At 32.5% G+C, this 17,357-nt stretch overlaps 1 protein-coding gene across 1 annotated transcript; it reads right to left on the minus strand.

Annotated features, from left to right (window-relative positions):
- Positions 1-304: 304 nt before the first annotated feature.
- LOC142170177 (uncharacterized) lies at positions 305-4,039 on the minus strand. Its single transcript, XM_075232014.1, has 7 exons — positions 3,694-4,039; positions 3,218-3,422; positions 2,506-3,056; positions 2,081-2,235; positions 1,626-1,871; positions 1,032-1,432; positions 305-326 (listed from the first exon to the last, which is right to left on the minus strand). Exons 1-7 carry the CDS (start codon positions 4,037-4,039, stop codon positions 305-307), a joined length of 1,926 nt encoding a protein of 641 aa, XP_075088115.1.
- Between the last annotated feature and the right edge of the window lie 13,318 nt (positions 4,040-17,357).

Genomic DNA, 17,357 nt, shown 5'->3' on the forward strand with positions numbered 1-17,357 from the left:
GGTTGCAGAGATTCCACAGCAAAAAGAAGGGTCACTGTAAAAGATCTATTCTCTCTTTTTATGCATTTAATTGTTTTTTTATTTCTAATTATTTGGTAAATATTTTAAAAAAAATTGTGTTTCTGCAGCGATTGTGGTGTATTTGTTACTGCATTTGCGGAGTATGTTAGCCTTGGAGATTTGTCAATTCCCGCAGAAGACCTTTCTGATATTGACCAACATCGCAGACGCTATGGAGCGCTCTTATGGGACTATGCTACAAAGAAGCAGGAAGATGGTCAGTGAAAGTGAGGTTACAGACAGACTAGAAAGGAGGAAGGGTGCACCTGCATTGAATGAGAAAACAAGAGTCCTGAGAAAGAAGAAGTAGTGTCATGTCTATGTAATTTAGTTGATACTAGTTTGTAGGAGAAGAATAGTACACAATTTTCTGAACATTTCTTTTGTGTTTTTATTGTAGCAGACCTTTTATTTTGTTAATTTCTATCCAGTTTAGTAGTTCACTTGAAAATAACTTGGTGGTTTTATCTCTAGTTGTTTAATATTTACAGCACTTATTCTTCATTATCTTAAAAGTAGTTATTATATTGTTAGAATACAAATTATCTACAAAAAACTTCAAATTATCTACAATCTGGAAACACTGAATGTTGAGATTGTATATAATTTTATAGTTAAATATATATATAATTTATAGGGAATACCTCTAGTTGTATTTACTTTCTGTATATAACTATCAGTTCAAGTTATATTAATTTTTTTTAACTTGTAGTTATATTGTAGATAATAAATATTAACTGCTATGTACAGAATGTAAAAAATGGAGATAGATGATTGACACAATACAGAAAAACATGTTAACAAACACAGAAACAAATTGAAGTTAACTACATTATGATCTTTCAAAACTTAAACGATTACACACAAAATTATGTTAACTTGAACACACTAACAATTATTTTGAAATACTATTTTAACTACACGATATTTATTTCTTTTTGGGTGCATTCTTGCAAGATCTTTTGTTATGCCCTTCATCTCCACAGTTGCCACATGACACCTTGTACTCCTTTGACTTTAGTTCATCAAATGTTTTGTATCTTTCCTTTTGAGGACTTTCTGGCTGCTTTTTCTCTCCCGTAGGTGGATTTACTACTTTATCAGATATATGTTGTGGCACATTCCATTTGCTTTCATCAGGAAGAGGATTTACTGGTATTTCATATGTACGCAGCAGGCTCTCCCTTGTGTAATACGGAGAGCAATAGTTTTCATAAGTTTCATTCATGTTCCTTAGAGCTGCCAAAGCATGTGGACATGGAAGTTCATCAAGTTGGAACTGGCCACAACTACATTTCTTGCTTTCAAGACACACAATGTACCGCTTCACACTATCTATCACAATATGGATATGATATGTTGAAGCCCTCACCTACAATTACATAACAAACAGAAAGAAAAATATTTACAATCATAAAAATAGATTATCTACAATTTATCTACAATTATATCTACAAATTATCTACAATCTTCAAATTAACTATAATTTGTCTACAATTTATCTACAATCTAGAAATAATGTATATTAATTAATTAATTTTCTGCACCAAATAAATAGATCTTACCCTAAGTTTCTGAGATAATGTACTGTTTTTCTCCAATTCTTTGTTGAATTTGTACCCAAGGTATGTGAAAGTACCCTTTGCCTTCAATAACTTCTCTTTCGTCCAACGTTCAAGAAGTGTCCTCATATACTCTAATAGGTCAAATATTGGCAGCTCTCTTGCCTCTTTTGTTACAACATTCAACAACTCGGCAATGTTTGATGACATAGTCCAAGTTCTATCACTGTTGCATGTACTCTTGACCATCTATGATAGCCAATATCATAGAGGTATGATTTAACACGCGGGTCTATCTCTTCAATCTTCGACATCCTTTCATTAAATTCATCCAGAGTGTATGACCGTGCTGTAGCAAAGTATAATTCATTTAATTGTAGATGACCCTTCTTGAACTTTGCCCTTATATTTGTCTAAATATGCCACACGCAAGAGTAGTGTGGTACGCCCGGATAGACAATTGATGTTTTCTTCAGGATACTCTCATTCCTATCTGAAACAACACACATTGAAGTTCTTTCACCATATGCTTGCTTGAATTGCTCAAAAAACCACTTCCACGATGCGTCGTTTTCCGAATCAACCACAGCATATGCCAAAGGCAATATTGTACCTACATTATTAGTAAAAAAATAATTAACTGGCAGATTTGAAAATGCATATGAAAACACAAACTACTTCCACGATGCGTCGTTTTCCGAATCAACCACAGCATATGCCAAAGGCAATATTGTACCTATATTATTAGTAAAAAAATAATTAACTGGCAGATTTGAAAATGCATATGAAAACACAAATACATATAAACTACAATATACATATACAAAATATCTACAATATATCTACAATTTATAAACTGCCTACAAAATAACTACAATTTTACCTGTTGCATCCATTGTGCTTGCTGTCAGCATAATCCCCCTGTAGGCTATCTTTAAGAATGTCCCATCAACCACTACTACTGGTCTACAATATTCCCAACCACTTATTAATGTACAAAGAGCAACAAATGCATATAAGAAGCATTCATCTGTTGTCTTCTTCAATTTAACAACTGAACTAGGATATGTCTTCTCAAGAATATAAAAATATTTTGGTAATTTGTTGTAGGAGTCAGCCGGATGACCTCTCAATAACTGTAAAGCCTTTTCCTTTGCCCTCCATGCTTGCATGTAGCTTAGGGTCACTCCGTGTTGGGACAACATGTCAGTTTGTATGTCCTTTGGTGTGTAAACTGTCTTAGGATCACAATACTTTGGCATGACCATGCTACCAACTACAACTGCAGTACGTTTGCGCTGTATGAATGTATCGTCCATTAAGGTGCATGTGTGTTGTCGGTTGAAACTCCTGATCTTGAACATGGCAGAATCATTAATTGATGTTGCCTTGAAGTGCCAATTACAGTTTTCTGCAACGCATATGAGCCAGTAGCTACAAAAAAATACATTTATAATATAGGTTATCAATGTAGATTTAACAAAATGATTGTTTTAACATAAAGTAACACACTATACAATATAACCACTTTTCATCTACATATCACAAGGAAAATACTGTTTATAAAGGTCTTTTCACAATTATTATCTTCATACCTTCTGTGGCTAGATCTTTTAACCCTGAATTGGAACTTGTGCATGACAGAATAGTGCCTCATTGCAGTTGCAATTGTTTGCTTGTCTTGATATACTTGTCCTTCTTCGATAACACTTTGTGTACCTTCAGTTATTATTTCACTTTGATATTCCTCTATGATGGGAGAGGCTGACATATCAAGTAACTGTATTGTCCCAGACGAACCTGCATGAAAATAAAGATAAACAGTGTCATATACAATTTTGTAGAATCTTTGTAGATAAATTGTAGATGAATAAAAGAATTTGTAGTCAATTTTTGATCAACATGATTTGTAGCTTAATTGTATAAATGTAGTAATTTTGTTGATAAGCATGAAAACAATATTGCTTTATACATCCTAAAACTAAATTGTCGTTTATTTGTAGATAAATGAAGGAATTTTGTAGATATTATCGTAAAATCAGACTTCCATAGAATTTGAAACATAACAAACCTGCACTTGTGTTCTCATTTGTAATAGCCAATTCCATATTGAAATCTCGTACACTTATGAGTAACGGATACGATCCTAAGTTTTTATTCTCCTTTTTTGTCTCCATATACACACTAACCCCCATATTGTTCTTAATCTCCAATGGAGGACAATTCTCATTCACAATGTATTTGATTTCTACAATTTTTTTCGAAGTATCAATCATTAATTGCTCTGCAATTGTAGAAATCAACATACTATAACTTGTCTCCTCATCAAGCACAATGCCATCAACTTGAAAATCTCTAAATCTGCCATAGCTATCCCAATTGCCATTAAAATGTAGCATGATTGGGATTTTGGACATAATTGCGTGTCGTTGCTGAGGTATTGTTCAATATTTTGTCGCTTTTTTATTTTTTGGATTAAGAAAAAAAGACGAAGAAGAGAGAATCGGCAGAATTGATTTCTACAATTTGACTTGAATTTGTTGAATATTTTGTCGCTTTTTTGATTAGTGGATCGAGGAAAAAAGTCGACAAACTGAAATTTGCAGAACTGATTTCTACAATTTGAAATTGAGCTTCTGATTTCGATGAACTGAGATTTTGATTTGTAGCGATTGTGAGAATATCGAAGAACAAAATTTGATTATAAATTGAAGCTAAAGGATTTTCGTGATATGATTTGATCTGATTTACGCCAAATCTTTTTAGAAGATTCTATTCCTGAATTTTAGCTCGACAAATTAGGAAGATTCAGCTACTATTATTTAGTATTTAATGATTGGTTAATAACTGTAGAAAAAATGTGGACAGGGCGAGTAAATTAGAAACTATGCACATTTTTTATAATAAGGTTTCATATATGGTATAAGAAAGAAAAAATCTCTTTAATAATTGTAGGTTAGTGGCAAAAGTTCCATATCTCATTCGCTTTCTCCTTTTGGAATCTAACTCAATCCAAGAAGATTGTAAAAGAAATTAGTGATTGCGATAAGCAGTCATCGAAAAAATTATGTTGGGCTACTTGATACTACTTATGTTAGTAAAAATAGCACGGTATAGCCAGTTTTCAGACTGGTTATTCAAAAATAGCCAGCGTTTACCAAGTCAATGAAAAATAGCCACTATTTTGCTGCAACAGAGACCGGTCCAGCATAATATACTGGAGTTCGGTGCACCTATGTATGAACTCCAGCATATTATGCTGGACCGGTATACATTGCTAGCCCCAGTATAATATACTGGAGACTGGAGCACCGATGCTCCAAACTCCAGTATATTATGATGGACCAGTATACTTGCTGAACTCCAGTATATTATGATGGAGTTCTAGTATACTTATGCTGGTGATGGAGTTCCAGCATACTTATCCTGGAACTCCAGTATAATATGCTGGAGTTCAAGTATACTTATGCTGGAACTCCAGCATAATATACTGGCGTATTTTCCGGGTTTTGAACAGTGTTTTCGCTCAGATTTATTTTTGCATGAAAAGTGACTAAATTTTAATTACTTTTAAAACTGGGTTATTTTTGAACGACCAGTTGTAAATCTGGTTATTTTTGAATTTCTCCCCTTAATGAGTGTTTACTCTTAGAGGCTTGTAGACATACATCATGTGTACGGATGTTTGTATGGACTTGTCGGCCTATATTTAAAGTAGGGAAAGTTTCGTTCCTATACCATATAGGAAACTATATTACCAAATATGTTCATAGTTTGCATATTACCTACCATGCTAATAGTATTTCTACAAAATATAGACAATTCATTAAATAAGGAATCATTGTAGCTGTAGGTTTGCTTATTTTGGCGCGCTGAAATTGGGGATTTAAATATTCTTCCAAATCTTCTACAATGCAAATCACGCACATTCATAATTATCGTCGGTTTTGTTTCCAATTTTTCATCCTCTATTTTTGCGATACACTCTGTTTCAAGCTTTTTTCTGATTTCACAAATCAAAAACTACTAAATCTTCTATAATTCTTCTACAACAAACGCAATTATGTCCAAAATCCCAATTATGCTACAACTGAATAGGAATTGGGATAGCTATGGGAGATTTCGAGAATTTCAGGTCGATGGCATTGTAGTCGATAAGGATGTGAGTTATAGTCTATTGTTTTCTACAATAGCACAACAATTAATGATCGATACATCCGAAAAAATTATAGAAATCAAATACATTGTCAACGAGCATTATCCTCCAATGGAAATTAGGAACGATATGGGTGTTCGTGTATACATGGAGACAAAAAAGGAAAACAAAATTTAGGATCATATCCGCTATGTATAACTGTTCGCGATTTCAATATGGAATTGAGTATCACCAATGAGAACACAGCTGCAGGTGTGTAATGTTAATTTTTTTAATAAAATTCTGGATTTATGTCAATGTACTACACTTTATCTACATTTTATCTACAAATTAAACTACATGTCAGAGTAAATATACATCAGTATGGATTTTTATAATATCTACAAAATTTCTACATTTAGTCTATAATAAAACTACATATCATTTGAAAAATTAATATGAAATACAGTACTTCAACCTTTCTACAAATTATCTACAAACTGTTCATAATAGTATTTATATTTATTTTCATGCAGGTTCGTCTGGAATACTAAAGCTACTTGATATGCCAACATCTCCCGTTATAGAGAAATATGAAAGTATAATAATAATAGATAGTACACCAAGTTCTATTGAAGTAGGACAAGTATACCTAGACAAGGAAACAATTGCAACTGCAATGAAGCACTATTCTGTCATGCACAAGTTCCAATTCAGGGTTAAAAGATCTAGTGCTAGAAGGTATGAACATATGAATGGTCAAAGATCATTATTTTTTTTATTTTGTAGTTTATTTGTAATATTTTACTTCTTCAGTTTTTTCTTGTGATAATGTTTATCAGAATTGTAGATGAATTGTAGTTATGTTGTATATAGATGTATAATATAATCGTTTAAGTTAAAACAATTTTTTTTCTTTTTAAATCTACATTTTAAACCAGTGTTTAAATTATATTTATGTTGTAGCTACTGGCTGATATGTGTTGGTGAAAACTGTACATGGAACTTCGAGGCAACTAGCATAAATGATTCTACAATGTTCAAGGTCAGAAATTTCAACAGCCAGCACACATGCTCTTTAATGGACAATACATTCATACAACGCAAACCTACTGCCATGGTAGTTGGTAGCATGGTTATTCTAAAATATTCGGATCCTAAGACAATTTACACTCCAAAAGACATACAATTTGACATGTTGTCTGAACACGGCGTGAATCTATCCTACATACAAGCTTGGAGAGCAAAGGAAAAGGTTTTACAGTTTTTGAGAGGTCATCCTGCTGACTCCTACAGCAAATCGCCGATTTATTTGTATATTCTAGAGAAGACTTATCCGGGGTCAGTAGTTAAATTGAAGAAGACGGACGATGATTGCTTCTTGTATGTATTTGTTGTGATTTGTACGTTAATCAGTGGTTGGGAATATTGTAGGCCAGTTGTAGTAGTTGATGGGACCTTCTTAAAGTCAGTATACAGGGAAATAATGCTAACATCTAGTACAATGGATATATATATATATATATATATATATATATATATATATATATATATATATATATATATATATATATATATATATATATATATATATATATATATATATATATATATATATATATATATATATATATATATATATATATATATATATATATATATATATATATATATATATATATATATATATATATATATATATATATATATATATATATATATATATATATATATATATATATATATATATGCAGCCAATTAATTTCTTTTTTGCCACATAATGTAGGTATCATATTACCATTGGCATATGTTGTTGTTGATTCAGAGAATGACGCATCATGGAAGTGGTTTTTTGAGTAATTCAAACATGCATATGGTGAAAGACCAAATATGTGTGTTGTTTCGGATCGGAATAAGAGTATCTTAAAGGCAACATCTATTGTTTATCCCGGCATACCACATTATTCTTGCATGTGGCATATTTGGACAAATATACGGGCAAAGTTCAAGAAGGGACATCTAAAGTTAAGTGAATTATACTTTGCCACGGCACGGTCATACACCCTTGATGAATTTAATGAAAGGATGTCAAAGATTGAAGAGATTGACCCCCGTGTTAAAGCATACTTACACGATATTGGCTATCATAGATGGTCTTGAATACATTCTACGGTAAACAGAACTTGGACTATGACATCAAACATTGCAGAGTCGTTGAATGCTATAACAAAATATGCAAGAGAGCTGCCGATAGTAGAACTATTAGAGTATATGAGGACCCTTCTTGAACGTTGGACGAAGGAAAAGTTATTAAAATCAAAGGGTACATTCACATACCTTGGGTTCAAATTCAACAAAAAGTTGGATGACAATGTTCGCAAAGGGTACATTCACATACCTTGGGTTCAAATTCAACAAAGAGTTGGATGACAACAGAACATTGTCGCACAAGCTTAGAGTAAGATATGATCATTTATTGAATCAAATTAATTTATACAAGATAATGTAGATATATTATAGTATTTTGTATATAGTTTGAGTTTAACCGTATACGAATTGTTTTTTTGTTTGTGATGTAATTGTAGGTGAGGGCTTCAACAGACTACATCTATGGTGTGAGGCGCTATATTGTTTGTCTTGAAAACAAGAGATGTAGTTGTGGGCAATTCCAACTTGACGAACTTCCTTGTCCACATACTTTGGCTGCTTTAAGACATAGGGATGAGTCTTTTGAACAATATTGTTCTCCTTATTACACAAGGGCGAAACTCTTATGTACTTATGAAATACCAGTAAATCCCCTGCCTGATGAAAGCAAATGGAATGTACCACAACATATATCTGAAGAAGTAGTAAATCCACCTAAAGGAGGGAAAAGACAGTCAGGAAGACCTCAAAAAGAAAGATACAAAACATATGATGAATAAATTCAAAGAAGTATAAGGTTTCATGTGGCAACTGCGGAGGAGAGGGGCATAACAAAAGATCTTGCAAGAATGCACCCAAAAAAAAAATTATGCAGTTAACAGAATATTTCAGTTGTTGGTGAGTTCAGGATAACAGATTTTGATGTGTAATTGTTGAGGTTTTTTAAGATCATAATGTAGTTAGTTAGGATTTTTCTGTACTGAGATAATACTTTCATAGAGTGATTTGTTTATGAATGGTTTCTATATATAATCTACAACTTTTTTACTATCTCTAAAATCCTTTACACATTAGTTAATGTGTTTTTGCAGTTTATCTACATTAAAACTAAAAAAAATACATTAACTGGAATTTACAGAGTATCTACATTATAAATCAGTAGGAAAGTAGTTAAAAACTTTAAATATGTAGTGTGTTTTATTTCTTTTATATTCATTTGTTGATGTAAACAATATTTCATCTACATATTTAAAGTTTTTAACTACTAAAAACTACAATATTTGTAGCTGACATAATAGATAGATTATAATTCAGCTAGAAAGAAGCTATATGGTAAAAATAATGTAGATCATGTACTTTATACATTCAACAAATTGAATTTAAAAGCAACAAAATGTTTAGTTACTGATTTTTACACTTTATCTACAAAAAAACAACAAAATAACTACATATTTTTGCGTTGACAGAATAACTGTATAAAAATTCAGTTGGAAAGGATTTATATGCTAAAAAATAATGAAGATCAAGTATTGTAATGATTCAACAAGTTAATATAAAACCAATAGAATGTTTCCATTTGAACTACTAAAAAAAAACAAAGACTACTATAATTGTAGCGCTATAATTAAAACAACAAAAATTGTTCAAAAACTTGTCTACCATCTTTCTTCTAAACTAGCATCAACTAAACAATTGTACTAGATGTTCCATACAAAATATTACAACTACTTCTTCTTCCTCTGGACTCGCATTTTCTCATTCAAAGCTGGTGCACCTTTTCTCCTTGCTAATTTGCCTGTCAACTCACTATCACTAATTGCCCCATGCTCCTGCTTCTTTCTAGCATAGTCCCAAAGTAGCGCTCCATAGCGTCTACGGTGTTGGTCAATATCAGAAAGGTCTTCTTCCGGAATTGATAACTCTCCAAGACTAATATACTCTGCAAAGGCAGCAACAAATACACCACAATCGCTACAAAAGATAAAAAAAGTCAATATTTACCAAACCATCAGAAAAAGGGTTAAATGTATAAAAAAAAGAAGATTTTTGTTACAGTGATCCTTCTTTTTGATGTGCTATCTCTTCGACGAACCACTGAATGTTAAGAGGGTCGGTAACAGCTTTCTCAATGTATGCCTTTGTATTCTTGAAGTTGATGTCTTTACGCTTCTCATAAAAATCGGTGCATGACAAATACAAAGGAATAATAACAGAAAACTTGTCGACACAAGATTCAACAATAGGGTGATTGCGTGAAGAGACCATGGAATCATACGCATTAAGTTGCCTTTGTGCAATGTCAAAAACAATCAACACCCAGTGGAATTTTTCTACAATGTTGACGGGCATGATGACATAATCAACTTCATCCCATGCAACATTTGCGAGTAGTCTATACCCCAATATATATTCTACTACAACGTCCTAGGGTTTGCCAATAGAAAACTTCTTTTCTTGAGGAGAATTTTGGAACTTTTCATAGATTTGATCAATCCTAGTCTTGAACAAACAATCTGTTGTAGTAAACCTAGTCTTGTTGTGGGGGCCATACTTGCCTCTTTTCCTCAAGTAATACATTATAACATTAATGTGCTGCAACAAAAATAAATTGCATTTATTCTACAAATTATCTTCAAATATTCTACACAAAACTACAAAATAACTACGCTTCATCTACAATCAGAATACAAAGTATCTACAATCAGAATACAAATTATCTACAAAAAATCTACAAATCAAATACATTGAATCTTACCGAGTCATTGAGGACTTGTCCTGGGTGTGCCAGGGAAAAGAATCACTCCTTCTTGTCAATCTTTTCCACTCCAAGATCTAACCATGGCTTAATTTGGTTGTCCTTTATAGAATACGGAGCCTTCCTCTTATATAAACAAATACAAATTAAAATAAAATACTGAAATAAAAGTGTCAAATTGTGAAAACTAACCTCCTTGAACCTGTGTCGGTACTGTGTTATAACCACTTGTTGAATTGATCCAATAACTCAAGATCTATATTTGGACCAATAACACTAGTAAATAGGTGCTTGAGGTGAAAACTTTGGGGTCCAACCGAGGTACTGCCACCAGAACTGTAAAAAGGGAGAAGTGGTGATCGAGCATGCTTTCCCGGCTGCCTTGTTCTACCTTGATGCATGGGTGTTGTTTCATCTTGTATAGGCTCGCCGAACTTAACCAACTAGGAGAAGTTATTAGGCAACTCGAAATCATCAAGTGTAACCTCCTTCTTCTCACCTCTGGAGTCTTCTGAATCACCTACATTCACATAGTCTGCCTCTTCACCCACGTTATCATCTTCCTAATTCTGTTGTTCTGTTTGAGCTGTTACTGTCACTCCGTGAATAGGAGATTGTACACGCATATCTTCCCTCTTTGTAACACCATGTATATATAGCTTAATAGAATGGTAAAAATATTGAAACATAAAGAAAATATACCTGAATACAATCTCATACCTGCATTCTCTTCATCAACTGCCCCTTCAAAATGTGTATATAAATCAACACGTGCTGAATAATTTTCTTCACCAAGTGCACCTTCAACATGTTTTGTTTTTTCATTAAAAATATTAAATCATAATGGATAGTAGTGGCTTGACAGTTTAAGAAGATATATAGGTGAGTTATAAGATCCAAATAAATCTGTAGAGCTGTGCCAAATATGCTATATTTATTTTTATATATTTTGTATATATAATGTAGACAAATTGTAGTTATTATGTTTATAACTTGTAGATATTCTGTATATAATTATAGATAAAGTGGAGTTATTTTGTAGATACTTGTTTTACTGGTACTGGCTTGCACTGATTCTCTACTACAGAATTGAAATTGCTGATTGTTATTGTCTTTTGGTTGGTTAGTATTTTTGGTTGAACTCCCAACAAACTGAAAGTTTTATATTAGTTAGGACATATTTTAGAGGTGACATAAATAGTTTTGTTAATTTGAATAAAATTGAAATGATACATTTGCATCAACTTGATCATTTGGACTGTTTATCACCTGCAAAACATTCTTGACTGACTCATTTATTAGCACTCGAAGGCTACCTAGTTCTTCAAAGACATCTTTCCTAAATTTTTCAAGCTTTTCATAGACCTACATAATAAAAAAAATACATAGTTAACTTCAGAATATGTCTTAACATACATTAAAGAACAGATGCACTATTATGTATACATCACAATGCTATTTAGGAATATATGTTACATTCTCAAGACCTCTTTTTAACTTGCTTATTTTACGAAGAATAAACTCTTTGTCCTCTTTTCCAGTTGATTCTTTGGGTTCCAATGGAGGAGCATCAACTTTGGGATCCTCAAAAACATGTTCAACCTCTTCAATTATGTATTCAACTTTATCAGACAAAGACATCACTGAAAGCTCTTCAGGTGATTCATTTATGTTGGTGAACTGAATGAGGAAAAAAAATTAGCTTGATTAAGGCAGAATATGTATACAAATTGTAGATATTTAGTAGGTAAATTGTATAATCATAAATAAAAACCATTTACCTTCATTCATTCAGGCTTGATCATTCTGTCTTCAATTGCAGCTAACCAAATCTGAACCTTACCAGCTGACCAGTTAAGTATGCGAGGAATTGAATTAAAAATCCTTGTATCTATATCAGTGTTGATAGAGGAGCAACGCTCATACAACCATACTTGCATGGTTAGTGAGAATCTTCAAATGAGATAAGAATGAATGAAAGGATTTAGCCTATGCCTAACTGATTCAATCAACTATCTGTAAGACCGAATACCCCATGGAAATGTCTCGTACTGACCGGATTCCACCAAATAAAACCTAAAATGATCTACTAACCCAATATGGTCTCTCTCTGAAGGACAAATGGAGAATTTTATGAGATATAGAATACATAACTTTACTGCATCCCCATCATTTACTCAGCTTTTGTTGGTTACTATCTGTTTTAGGTATGTCTTCTCCACTTCTACTTTTTTTTGGAAAGTAACTTCTCATTATCTTACTGACATAATTAGGAGTGTAACCAAAATCTGTCACCTCGGTATGGCATTTAAACCAGTTATTACTGCAAACTCTCTCAATCCAAAAATTAACCTCTCACATTTTAACTCAGCTAAAAAATAGGAAGCATCGGATGAATTCAATTCATACTTCATAAGAAGATGAATAGCTTGATTTTGCATGCATAAATTGGGAAATGACAGTAAATAACCAAAGCATGTCTTCTTGAATAGCTTCAAACTATTTGGAGACAAAAGCGCTTTAATTTTGCTAGGAATGCTAGGGTCACATAATGTGTGGAATATAGTCACCCCATAATCAACATTATGGGATGCAAAAAAAATGCCCATTCTGCAAAATTCAAAAAATATAATCTAACATTAATACAGTGATTAAAAACATAGATACATTTGCATTTTAGCTACAAAATAACTTCAAAAAATATACAAAGTATCAACAATTTAAAACAGATCAACAAATCTACAATTAATCTTCAAAATTAAGACAAATAATCTCACATTAATTCAGTGCTTAAAAACATAGATACATTTGCAATTTATATACAACATTTCTACAAAAAATCTACAAAGCAAAAACAACACAGATTATGTAGATTTTTAACAACTAAAACAAGCGAAATAGCTAATGAAGAAATTACTAAATTCTTAACTTCATCAATGACTGTTTTTGAGCATTTTTAGGAGATTTAACACTAGGGGCTTTTTTTGAATTTTTCTTCTTTTTGGGAGTTTTTGAATTGGGAGCCACCTTCGCTTTCTTTCCAAGTTTACTAATAGACACATCTTCTACAAAATCATCATCGAACACTATCTCTTTTCGTTTCCTTTCCGCTTGTTTGATTGGCCTCGAAGATTCTCCAGCATCGAAATCATGTTTTTGTTTAGTTCTAGCTTCAGCCCTGATTTGGTGCGGAGAAAGACTATGCTTCATATCTACAATTGCATGTGCAGATTTCCTTTGATTTTTGGGTGAATGTGGTGATAATACACCCAAATCGAAAGAAGGTATATCAGCTTCTCTAGCTTTTTTAGGGCTGTGCTTTGAAGGTTTGTTCTTCTTCATTGAGAAAATTTGAAGCTAAAGGTAAATGTGTGTATGAACTTTGAAGATTTGACTTCAATATTGACTGGTTATAGAAGAAAAAACTTGAATTTGGACGTTAATGGAAGGGGGTTACATATGTTTCTCTAGTTTTAGCAGAGGGAATAATGGTTTGAAAGGTGGGTGTGGGGTGATACGTGGGTGAGGGTGTGGATTTGTGTGAGAGAAACATCGGGGGTCGGGGGGGGGGTTGTGGGGGGGATTTGGAGGATATACGGTACAACTAATGTAAAACACATTATGGTATAGAATTGGTAATTAGGTATACTAAATGTAATTATATCAAACTTTAAACATTGAGGATAATATAGTTTCCTATATGGCATAGGAATGTAAAAATTCCAAAACATATTTCACTGAAAGGAGGAAACTGTTCTCTTTTACCTCAAAGTCTCGAAGTTACTGCTCTATATGATTATGTTTTTTGGGGGAGGATCCATTAAATGGACCAATGGAATACTGTCGGGTCGATAGTCCTTGATTCTAAATCTTTTTTTAATAAAAAATAGTTGGATTTACTAATTTTAGCCGAAGAAGATTATTTGTATAGTGGTAGGTTCAAGAACCAATTCAAACCATCTCATAGGTCATCCTCAGTACAAAAGATCGATTCAATTGCCCTGGAATGAAGCATTATTCAAAAACAGTAGGCAAGGCACTTCGAAGTGAAGTAGGTAACTTCATATGTCCCTCCAACCAATTAGACATGATTATCTATCTCTAATACTACAAGATTTTATAAAAATAGTATCGGATTTGATAATATTATTATAGACTTTTAATGCGGGTTTTTTTCAAAAAATATTTTTTCACTCACCTACCGAACCTCAAAAAACCTTTTTCATGAAAATACTTCCAGAACAATGAGTTATTTTCCAAAAGACGACTTATTTATCTAACCCAGGCCTCTTTTGCTGTGTGTGCACGGGTTGGTGGGTTTTTGGTGTTCTTATAGCTATTGATCGATAGTAAAAAAATGTTGGACCTTTTCTTACTTTCTCATAGTGGCCTCATTGTCATATAGCTATTGATAAAGGGAACATGACATTGTATAGTCGCTCTCAAAATAATCGCTGAAAAAATGTATTTTTTTTATATGTATATACATTATGTATGTTATATACAAAAGTTATATACACTTCTTCGATTATCGAATATAAAAAGTTTCTAACGCGCGCTAAAAACAAAAAAAGCCCATTGATCAATGTTATAAAAGCCCATATTGTGCTTGCCATAGCGTATGATCCAGAGTGGCTGCCGATAATGTTGTATTCTGGGCCGGGCCTAAATGGGCCAAATGGGCCGGGCTTAACGGGCCTGGGCTCTGGCGGTCCCGGGCCTCACTGTCCCGGGCTTCGTGGACTCAACGGGTGGAACCAGCCTGTGACGGGCCTAAGCCCATATGGTCTTGGGCTAAACGGGCCGGGCTCGTGGGCTTAGCGGGCCTAACGAGCTTTTTTATTTCCGGGTTTTTTTTAAAAATTTTTTTGTTTAAGACAATTTCTTGTAAACCATATCATGGCTATATAAAAAATATATATGTAGTATATTTGTAGAAATCTAATTATTAAAGTGCTTGACGAAAAAGTAAAATAACAAAACAATAGTAAAACTAAATTGACATGCATAATAAATTAATAAGAAAGTACAACATGAAGCATAATTACGTCTAATAATTTTAAAATAACACAAATTGTTGAAAAATCTTAAAGACGAATTTGCGGATAAATACCACCAACACAATACGTTATATGCCTCCTTAAAATGCCTGTGGTACACCCTGAACGAAAATTTAAGACTCTTCCACAGTTCTTGCACTTTAATATTTGGCCTTCTTCATTTTCTTCAAGCACTTCATAGTAGTGCGAAACAAATAAGTGCACTCTTTCCGAACGAGGCATGATGTAACTTGAAAATTAAGATTGAGACTTGAAGTCTTGAAAATTGGAGATTGAGAGATTGAGAGAAATTTAGATTGAGAAATGAGTATTGAGTATTGAAATGAAGAAGAGGGAGGGGGGTATTTATAGTGTTAGAGAAGGTTAGTTTTGTAAACTGAAAAAATGGCTATTTGTGCAATATGGCCGTTGGTGGTCATTGGGGGTGGGACCCTCATTTTGAATTTTGAAAAATCTTGTTTTGTAGTATATATAGTATACTAGTATAGTATATATATATATATAGAAATTTATATAGTATACTAGTATAGTATACTATATATAGTATGTTATGTATATATATTTCCAAATATAATTTCTTATAATGTTTTGTAATATATATATATATATATATATATAGTATGTTATGTTATGTATATATATTACCTTATATATTTTCTTGTAGTATATATTGTATGTTATGTATATATATTCCCTTATATATTTTCTTGTAGTATATATTGTATGTTATGTATATATATTCTCTTATATATTTTCTTGTAGTATATATTGTATGTTATGTATATATATATTCCCTTATATATTTTCTTGTAGTATATATTGTATGTTATGTATATATATTATAGCTTATATATTTTCTTGTAGTATATATTGTATGTTATGTATATATATTCCCTTATATATTTTCTTGTAGTATATATTGTATGTTATGTATATATATATATTCCCTTATATATTTTCTTGTAGTATATATTATATGTTATGTATATATATTCCCTTATATATTTTCTTGTAGTATATATTGTATGTTATGTATATATATTATAGCTTATAAATAATTGTAAGTTAAAGACAAAAAAATATTGCAAAAAGATATTCAAGGGCATGTCTTATAATTTTTATTACCAAAAATGGCATATCTTTCTTAGTCTTCCTCCCCCAATGGAATGAGCACAACAAGGTACTAATACCACCATTAAAAGGGAAAAAAACTAAAAGAAGATATGCCAAAGTACAAGTTACACCATAATCTACATTGTATCTCTAACAAATTTCATAAATCCTTCAAGGTTCGGAGGAGGTTGCGTTGGTGGTGGTGGAAAAGAAGCTTGTTCATCACCACTTCCGGGCGAAGCAGCATCCTCCGCAAGTTCCTCCATCATTTCTTCATAAGCTTCATCTATCGCCGGTTGTGATTCTGCAATTCCAAACTTTCTTCTTTCCGAGCGGATCCAATCTCTGAACAGTACAGATTTTTCCAAGCTCTCCCTCATTGACGCTCTATGATCACCTATTTGAAGTCTTGCTTGACTGAAAGCGCTCTCTGATGCAACAGTTGAAGCTTGAATAGATAAAATATCTCGAGCCATCCTTGCAAGAACCGGAAAATGTTTTTCCCTTGCCTTCCACCATTCCAA

The sequence above is a fragment of the Nicotiana tabacum genome, chromosome 16, assembly GCF_000715075.1.
Source record: "Nicotiana tabacum cultivar K326 chromosome 16, ASM71507v2, whole genome shotgun sequence".
NCBI lineage: Eukaryota > Viridiplantae > Streptophyta > Magnoliopsida > Solanales > Solanaceae > Nicotiana > Nicotiana tabacum.